The 9879-nt window shown below is 49.4% G+C and overlaps 1 protein-coding gene across 2 annotated transcripts in view; it reads left to right on the plus strand.

The window, feature by feature from the left end:
• Positions 1-3524, plus strand: part of LOC309381830 (netrin-4-like) — a 141133-nt gene extending 137609 nt beyond the window's left edge. For both annotated transcript variants that reach the window (XM_081933115.1, XM_081933114.1), the window contains exon 10: positions 1415-3524. In XM_081933115.1, coding sequence (XP_081789241.1) covers positions 1415-1551 — 137 coding nt within the window. In that variant the 3' untranslated portion in view covers positions 1552-3524. The remainder of the gene's footprint in view (positions 1-1414) is intronic.
• The last annotated feature ends 6355 nt before the right edge of the window (positions 3525-9879 follow it).

Genomic DNA, 9879 nt, shown 5'->3' on the forward strand with positions numbered 1-9879 from the left:
ACTAGAGATTATGAGAGTCAAATCCAGTCGCCTGAAGGGCATTGGTTATAAGAGTGCCTTAGAGAACTTACTAGACATGTGCATGGACTGATATACAGATTGTGCCATCTTCATATTCTTTAATTCTTCATAGCATAGGCCTAATTAAGTCTCCTGCATTATATTTCACACTTCTCTCCAGATGTTTATTTTAGAAAACCAGTCACTAATGCTTTTTTCACAATTCAGTTGGCCATACCAATCATCCTTACAACCCATTGCATCATTTTGAATTGCATATCAAATTAGTTAATTTGCACTCCCTTTTTAAAACGTTTTCTCCAACCTAAAACTACCTGCTCCATATGGTGCCGCAAATGCGCTGGGAAATAAAGTATTCAGTTTGACTTTTGAGAACTTCATAGACACGCCCAAGTATCATCTTGCCAATACCGTGGAATCAGTTTGCTATTGCTTTCTTCCAGGATTTTAAATTTCCCTGTCTAGGTTAAGTACAAATCTTGCTATGCCGGGAAACTCAAGAACCTTGTAATTATGTAATTTGCATTTTAAATCATCCTGAGCACTGTGTTCAGGTGGAAAGAGAGGAGAAGGAAAATTAATGAATGATCTTAATTAAAATTATCCCTGTAAAGCAGGGGTGCCAAACTCGATTTCATTGAGGACTGCATCAGGGTTATGTTTGACTTCAGGGGCCTGGGTGGGCATGATCAGGGTGGGTTTGGTCAGCTCAATGACATTCATCGAGGCTCTGTTTCCATTCAGGACAGCCTCCTGCAGCCCTCTGCCAATGAACATGAGCCCAGGAGGGCTGCATGAGCTCCGTTTTCACTGGCAAAGGGCTGCAGGAGGCCATCATGGATGGAAATGGAGCCCAGGATGCCTTTGTGTGTTCCTCCCGAGCTCTGTTTTCACTGGCAGAGGCACTGCGGGCCGGTCCTTCACTGTTTCCAGGGAGGGCCTGCGGGCCAGATCTAAGCACCCTGTGGGCCGGATCCGGCTCTGGGGCCTTGGGTTTGACACCCCTGCTGCAGTGGTGGCTTGCAGGCGGTATGCCCCGGTACGGGTACCATTCTGGTACGGTGGTCCGGAGGGCCCACCCGCCTGCCTGAGCTCCTTACCTGTATTTGAGCTCTTCGGTGCTTCCACACACGCACACGGAGCACACGGTGCCTGCACGACATTCCGCCAAGCAGCTGGAGGCTCGCGGAGGCATCACAAGAGGTAAGGATGCATGAGCGCGCTGCACACATTCATGTGGTGGATGCCGGGCCCTGTTGCAACCGTACCGGTTGTAACGGGATCTGGAACCCATCACTCTTCTGCTGTAAAGTCTTCTGGCCAATATTTGATTCTGTAACTTAATTAATATTGAGAATCGGTTCTTACAATATGTAATCCTTTTCTAAACCAGGTATAGACTACTTAATAGCAGGACAAGAAGACGCACGGACGGACAGACTCCTTGTGAACATGAACAGTCTGGTGAAGCCCTGGAAAGCTCACTGGGGGAAGTTTGTTGCAGATATACTACGAACCGGATGCAAATAATGTATTTATTTTCCCAAGTCAAGTCACAAACGTGTACACATTAATAATATGGCAGTGAAAAGTCTAGTTAGTTCTCTAATGGTTAATCATAACTTTTATAATTAAGGAGAATTTAAAAGCAAACTCTCTTTTCTCCATTCTCCATTAAGTGCTTTGGGCAGGAATCTTGTTCCAAGATTTCTTTTTTCCAAGACAACAATTTTTTCTCTTCTTTCACACATTTGTAAAAAATAAATAAATGTAAGGACTGCTGAATTAACCTCATGTACCTAGGCTCACAGCCTGGCACATAGCTTGTTTTAGGATTACAGTATCTAGAGCTTTCAAATTCCACCAATACACATATTTGTAACTGAGGCCAAGATTATATTACGTTATTGATGAACAGTCGTTACTAACAGAAAACTAGAATCCCTGCACTATTTATTTTTCTGGAGCTGGATTTTATTTTACAGTTACTATGAAGGAAGAACAAAATTTCGCTAAGTTAAAGGGCTACAAAACGTCATTCGTTAGCCTGTCATATGAGTCTTGCTTATATTTGAGAGGCCTGTTTAAAAAGCTGTTATTTTAAGATACCCTTCATAGCTTTTGGGTTCTATGACGTCTTTGTGTTCTATTGGAATTTGCACTGGAATTGAGAAGATATTGTAGATATTGTCTTTGTGTCTACTTCATCAGAGAAGAAAACAGCAAAGTTATTGGAAATCTGGAAGGCAGCCTGAAAGGACTTGGAGCTTCAGGGATTCTGGGAAGTGGAGGTCCCTGTTCCTGCTGTAGGTGTCCCCTAAACTTCCTGACAAAATTCATGAGGAAAGAGGATGATGGTAATCTACACACTAGAATAAAACAAGCTGGCTAAACAAATCTTTATTACCACCAGATTCCAAAGATCTGTTTTCTATAGTGTTGTTCCCCCAACGCAAGAGTCCAGAAAGTTCTGATTTTTCAAGTTAGTCCCACCTGCTCTCACCAACAGCCTTCTCCTGTTTTGTCCTGCATTTAGCATCAAAACAAATGCAAAAAGACCACTGCTATGGAGGACTTTAGGAGCCTACCGAGTTCTCTTAGGAGAACGAATGAGGCAAGAATTCAAGAGTTTCGTACATCACCAGAAGTATTGGAATTTGCTTTGGGGTTATCAGACTTGCTCCTGGATTGCATAGAAGACATACCAAACTGGTGATTTAAAGACTGACTCCTCTTCAAACCCTCACACGGTCTTGTTTTTTTGTTTTCTAAGTTAATATTTGATTTTCAATTTCTGTTGTGCTCATTTCACCTGAAATGCTTCATATTACCACTTTGTAGCTTCAGTCACTTGCCTTTTTCATACTGTATGCGTGTTCGAGACATCTCAAAAAACAGATGCTTCTATTCATATTTATTTACTACCAGCCAAGATTCTTCTAGCAAGCAGTGCTCCAAGGCAGATACAAATCAAGAGCACTAACATTGCTGTCCTTTGCTCAGGCAGAGACTAGTCAGAAAAGTACACAATCTGTGCTGCAGAAGAATGAGTGATTCCCCAGCTCCCTAGCGTTAATTTGTACTTCATTAATGTTATATACTACGCAAAACATAGCTGTGGTTTGAGACATTAGATACCAATGCAGATTAAAGAAGTCTTCTATTAAGACAGCCATTAAAACCCAGGCATTTCCATATAACTTGTGCTGGAGTATGACTGATGTAATTGTTTATATCGCTTCTTGTTTTAGAGTCTAGACTATGAAGTTTCTTTTGAAAGGCACTAAAGTGTTTGCACTAAAAAAAATCTCCTAAAATATGGGCAATAGGTTAAGGGAAGAAGTTTAAGTTTGAATATATAGTTAACTTTTACTTAAGCTTTGGCCAAGGCATTATAAATCTTACTGCCGTTTTAATGTAGAATCTGTTATGCATGTCAGTTAATTTATGGACACAGGACTTTTATTTAGTTCATCACAGTTTCTATTAAAATGCTAAAATCATTTTGGACACACTGTATAAACTATGTTTATATTATACTGCCTGCATTTTTCCATATTTTGTCTGATGAGTGTTCTATCAGATAAAGAGCTAGATGGTTTATTGCTAAACCTAAGGGATTTCATTTGTATAAAACATATTGTTAGAAGCTCTGCGTTTATAGCTGCTTGTAAGTGAAAAGGTTATCCAAATACCCAAAATGCAAATGAAGTGACTAAAGAGGAAAAATAGTAGAATAGGATATGAAGCAAAGTAACAGCAACAGGAACCAGGGAATGACGTTTGTGCCATTTTCACCAGCATTTTCAAATAATTGCATTTGGGCATGACAGTGTGGATTGGAAGTAGGGAGTCCTGGGTTCAAATTCCCACTTACCCAGAGAACTCCCTGAATGAGTACAACCTATTTCTCAGAACTGTTCCAAGGATAAAACTGGAGGGGAAGACTCTCATGCACACTAATTTGAATGCCAAAGAAAAACAGAATATGCAATTAGGCCCAAGAAATGGAAACAAAAACATGACAAGACTAAGCATATTATCTTGAGATATAGTTGAGGTATATCTCATTCAGATAAGTAGTACTGATGTTAATGTGGTGAAAAAGACTTTCTACAAAGGCAAGTTAAAAATGATGGCATTTCAATCCAATTGCTTGCAATAGGAATGTATGGCTTATTTTCTGCAGAGATTTCAAATGAAATCATCTTAAAGAAATTTAGTCTGCTACAATATTCAAATGCAGACCTAATAGTGATGCCTTTTGGACAGTAAGGTGGCCCTGTGAGAATCCTATTGTGAAAGAACGTTGGTCTTACCTGAACGTTTTTTTCGGGAGAGTGGAGGGAGGGGTCACTGAAGGGTTATTACAGCCTGATTGGTCCATTTGACTGAGAGAAAACTTCTTAGCCTTCGGCTTCTCCCGTTGGCTCCCAGTTTCCGCGATGTCAGGTCAGCGTCTGCATGATGTAAGAAGACAAGGGAAAGCCGCCCCGGGCCACCCGATCCTACCCCTCCCAGACCCTGTCTATCTAACTAGGGTGGGAGAGTGACCCCTCCCTCCACTCTCCCGAAAAAAACGTTCAGGTAAGACCAACGTTCTTTTTCCAGTAGAGTGGAGGGAGGGGTCACTGAAGGGACATACCCACGCTACGTCCCAGGGAGGGGAGACTGGGTCTCAGGGGGAGGATCGGCCACCACCCGCTGGAGAACCCTCCGCCCAAAGGATGCCTCAGCCGAGGCATAAGCGTCCAGGCGGTAGTGTCTTATGAAAGGAGTAGGGGAGGCCCAGGTGGCCGCGCGACAGATGTCCTCGAAGGGCGCCCTTGTGGCCCAGGCCGCTGAGGAGGCCGCACTACGAGTAGAGTGAGCCGTAATCCCCGACGGGGGAGATTTGCCTGAGGCTCCATAGGCCTCAACGATGGCCAACCTGATCCACCTCCCAATAGTTGAGGACGAGACCTTATTGCCTAGGGAACCTGGGTGAAACGAGACAAACAACGCCTCGGTCTTACGAATGCCTTCCGTCCGTTTCAGATAAATACGGAGGGCCCTGCGTACATCCAACCGATGCCACGCCTGTTCTCTCTCCCTTGTTGGATTGGGGCAAAAATTTGGTAGGACAATTTCCTGGGCCCTATGAAAAATAGTATTGACCTTCGGTATGAACGAAGGATCTAAACGCAATACCACCCTGTCCTGGTGAATCATGCAAAGGTCGCTTCTAACAGAAAGGGCCCCCAGCTCAGAGATACGCCTGGCCGATGTAATGGCCACTAAAAATACTACCTTCAGTGATAGGAGGCGCATGTGGACCGACCTGAGCGGTTCAAAGGGAGACCCCGTCAGTGCCTTCAGGACGATGGTAAGGTCCCATGTAGGGAACCTATGGACCGGAGGCGGACGGATGTTGGCCGCCCCTTTAAGGAACCTCTTCACCAACGGAGAGCGAGAGAGGGTAGAGGGACCCTCCCCTCCCAATATAGTGGATAGGGCCGCTACCTGTCGCCTGAGGGTATTATGGGACAACCCATCCTCTAATCCTTTTTGAAGAAATTCTAGAACGTCTGGAACCGTGGCCCTGGCTGGATCCACCCCCCTGGGGCTACACCACTTCGCGAAGGCCGACCAGGTGGCGTTATAGATCCTCACTGTGGACGGTTTCCTAGCTGCCTCTAAGGTGGCTATGACCCCCGATGACAGCTTCCTCCGTTTCAGCAATCCCCTCTCAAGAGCCACGCGGTCAGATGCAGCCACTGCGGCTCTGGGTGAACTAAGACCCCCTGATACAAGACTACCTCTTCCGGTGGAATTCTCCAGGGATCTACGACCGAGAGCTGGACCAGGTCCGCAAACCATGGTCTCCTCGGCCAATATGGGGCTAACAGAATGACGGAAGCCCTCTCTGTGACTACCTTCCGAATGGTTCTGGGAATGAGGGGAAGGGGAGGGAAGGCGTAGAGGAGACCCGGAGGCCACCGGGTCCTGAGAGCATCCGCTCCTTCTGCAGCTGGGGTCTGGAATCTGGTGAAAAATCTCGGCAGCTGCGTGTTGCTGGGGGAGGCAAACAGGTCCACAAGGGGGTTGCCGAACCTGAGGCAGATCTTTCGAAACAACTCTGGATCTAGCTGCCACTCGCCGTTGTCCAGAGTCGCCCGGCTCAACCAGTCTGCCTGGTGATTGGACGTCCCCGCAATATGTTCTGCCATAATGGAGGCCAAGTGTCTCTCCGCCCATAGGCCTAATGTCTGTGCCTCCCGCCAGAGGGCTCGGGAGTGAGTCCCGCCTTGCCGATTTACATGAGCTTTCGTCGCTACATTGTCCGTAAGTAGTAGGACATGTCGCCCCTGTAGCTGGCGGTTGAAAGTCCGGAGGGCCAGTCTCGCGGCCTTGAGTTCGAGCCAATTTATATTGTGTCTGAGGTCCGAGGCAGTCCAACGTCCCTGGGCCATGTTGGACCCCATCACGGCCCCCCAGCCGTAAAGGCTCGCGTCCGTCGTGACTTGTACTCTCTCCGGCTCCCAAATAGAGGCCCCCTGTCGCAATGCTGGGGACATCCACCACTTGAGCGAGCGTCTCACTTCCGACGTTAAGCGAAGCGGTCGTAGAGAGTTGCTCAACATTCTCCTTTGGGCTGGTATTAAGGCCCACTGAAGGGGACGCAGATGCAGGCGGGCCCAGGGAACTATCCCTATGCAGGATACCATCTTCCCCAGGAGTCGTGATAATGTCAGGGTGGAAACGGACCTTTTTGTCCTGATTGACCTGATCAACTGCGTCAGACTGTCTAAGCGGTCTGGGGACAGGCGGACCCACCCCGACTGGGAATCTATCACTGTCCCTAGGTGCAGAATCTGTCTGGATGGGGATAGATGGCTCTTGGGGAAATTCACTGAGAAGCCTAGTGTCTGGAGCCATTGGATGGTCAGCTGGAGGTCTGCCCTGGCCCTGGGAAGAGACCCTGCCTGCACCAAGACGTCGTCCAGGTAACACTGGAGCCTGACTGGGATGGATCTCAGGTAAGCGGCCAGTGCCGCCAGGACTTTGGTGAACGTCCGAGGGGCCGAGGCCAGGCCGAATGGCAGGGCCCGGTACTGATAGTGTCTGCCTTTGTGGGAAAATCTCAGAAATTGACGGTGAGACCGAAGGATGGGGATGTGTAGGTAGGCCTCCGTCAGGTCTACCGAGGCCATGTAATCCCCCTTTCGAATGCCCTGCAAGATTGATTTTAGGGAGGCCATCTTGAAGCGCCTGTAAACTAGATACTGATTCAGGCGTTTCAGGTCGAGAATAGCCCTCCAACCCCCCGAGGCCTTCGGGACTACAAATAGATTTGAATAGTAGCCCCGCCCCCTCTCCGTTTCCGGAACGACCTCCACCGCTCTGATTTCCAGAAGGTGTGAAACGGCGAGGTCCATGAGATGACGGCGTTCCGGATCCCGGGATGGGGAGAAAACTTTGAAGCGCCTCGGGGGATAGGAGAGGAACTCTAACCTTAGGCCGTGGCGAATGGTCGCCCGGACCCAACCGTCTGTTGTAATCTGGTCCCACTTGTCCGCATATAATGCCAGGCGGCCGCCTATGGGATGACTCGGATTTGAGTCATTTCCCTCTGCGGAAGGGGCGGCCGCCCCCCCCGCGAAAGGGCCGCTTGGACTGAGACTGGTATCTGGAGCGGTCTTGGAAGCCTTGTCTATTGAATGGCCTATCCTGCCTGTACTGTTGGAAACGGGACTCCTGGTCCCTGTCATAGTTTCTGAAAGGAGGCCTGCGATATGGGTGACTGCGTGTCTCGGATTTCTTAGTGGAAGTAGGCATTACCTTTTTCTTTTCCTTATTCTCCACTAGAATTGGGTCTAGGGCAGACCCAAACAAATTTGGACCCGTGAAGGGGGCAGCTATCAAATCCCATTTGGCTTTATTATCGATCTGCCAATTTCTAAGCCAAAGGAGCCGGCGTGAGGCCACAGAGGTGGCCAAGGCGCTGGAGCCAAAACGCATGGCATCCAAGGTCGCGTCGGCCGAATACTGGCAGGCCGCCATAATTTTGGTCAGATCTTGATGGATTCGATCATCCTGGATCGGGATACGATCCTGGAGTTGGCGGAGCCACATCACTGTTGTGCGATTAAAATACGAGGCGGCAGCCGCCGCTCGCATTGCCCAAGCGGAAGCCTTATAATTTTTCCGCAGGGTAAGCTCCGCCCTCTTATCCTCCGGCTTAAGTTTGTCCGCAGCATCCCCGGAGACCACCGGGGAGGATGAGACCAGGGCAGCTATGGGTTGGTCTATAGCCGGAAGTTGAATTGCCTGTAAAAAGGCCTTCTCCATATTATAAGCCCGCCTATCATTGCTGCCAGGAGGGGAAAAATTCGAAGGTCGGGCCCACTGACTGGTGGCCACCTCCAAGAACAGAGGAGGAGCAGGGATCTCCTCCTTGTTGGTGGCCGTGTTTGAGAACATCACCATGTCTGGATCCCTGGGCGGGGGCACTGTGGGGTCCCCTGTGCCCACCTTGGTGGTTCTCCTAGCCTTCTTCAGTAGGGGTTTAAACATGGCCTGAATGAATAAGTTAGAAGAGGTGGGCTGATCAGTGGCCGCATCCTCTTCCTCAGAGAAACCCCAGTCGTCTTGACGACCGGCCTCCCCCCTAGAAGAGACCTCGCTCATGAGGGAGGGGGAAGAATTCCTAGACCTGGCCCTGCTGAACGGAGTAATCCTATTATGCCGGGAAGGTCTGTCTCTTTGAGCTATTCCCCTAGAAATGGCTGCAGAAATTAATCTTTTTAGATTTTCAGGGAGGTGTTCTAGATCCTCCTCGTCATAATCAGAATCATAGTCATGAGGAATTGAATCCCTGTGGGATCTCCTACCACGGGAGGGGCCTGCAGAGGGGCCCTCTAAAGGATCATTTCTATCCAAGCCCCCTGTCCCAGGGGAAGTTGGGGGAGGGGGAGAAGCCCCCCGTTTTTCACTCCTAACAGATCTGGATGAAGAGGAAGAGGGAGAGGAAGGGCTGAACCCCCTGTTGACAGAAGGGGAATGACTATGAGCCTCAGGTCTGGGAGATCTAGATCTAGGTCTGGGATCCCTGACCTTCTTCTTTTCTGCCCTCTCAATCGCTTTCTCGATTGCCCTGGAACGCCTAAGCTCATCCCTTTGTAGGGCTCTGGAGGGGCGATCCTCCGCAGAAGGCCTAGAAACACGAGGCCTGGCTGGGGCAGTGGGGCCTGACTTATCTTCCTGGGCCTGGGGAGTTGCGGTTTGAACTGCCTCAGATCTCGCTGCCATCGCCCCACTCACGTGCTCCGATGATTATAGAAGAAGAAGCAGTCGCAGTTAGAAGCCTCTTGCTGGGAGAAACTCTCAACTTGAGCTTTGAATAATGACGGAGGCTCGGTAGAGGGTGGAAGGGCTAGGCCCAACACGTGTTCAAAATGGCCGCCGCTGAGGCTTGCTGGTCTTCTTCTCGAGCGGCCGTTTAAAATGGCGCCCGAGCTTGCCGCTTGCCTCCCCCGCACTTTGTAGGGCTCGCCGTTTAAAAAGGCAAGTGATCTCGGCCCTTTAGCTACTTCCGCCGGTCTTCACGCCCGGCAATAGCCGCTGGCGCTCCGGTCTCGTTCCCGCGCCGCCGCCGAGGGCACCGCCGACTCGGTAGAGACGGCGCGGTCTCGTTTAATGACTGCCGGTCTTCACGCGCGGCAAAGGGCCGCCGGCGCTGCGGCTTCAAGGCAAGGAATCGTCTCGGGGGAGGATAAATGAGCTGCAAGCCCCCCGGCACGCCCGAGTCACCAGGAATCAGTCGGGGGGGAAAAGAGCCCGCAGGGAGTAAGGTGGGAAGAGCTTTGCTCCGCGCTG

The sequence above is a fragment of the Natrix helvetica genome, assembly GCF_964273705.1.
Source record: "Natrix helvetica genome assembly, chromosome: 1".
Taxonomy (NCBI): domain Eukaryota; kingdom Metazoa; phylum Chordata; class Lepidosauria; order Squamata; family Natricidae; genus Natrix; species Natrix helvetica.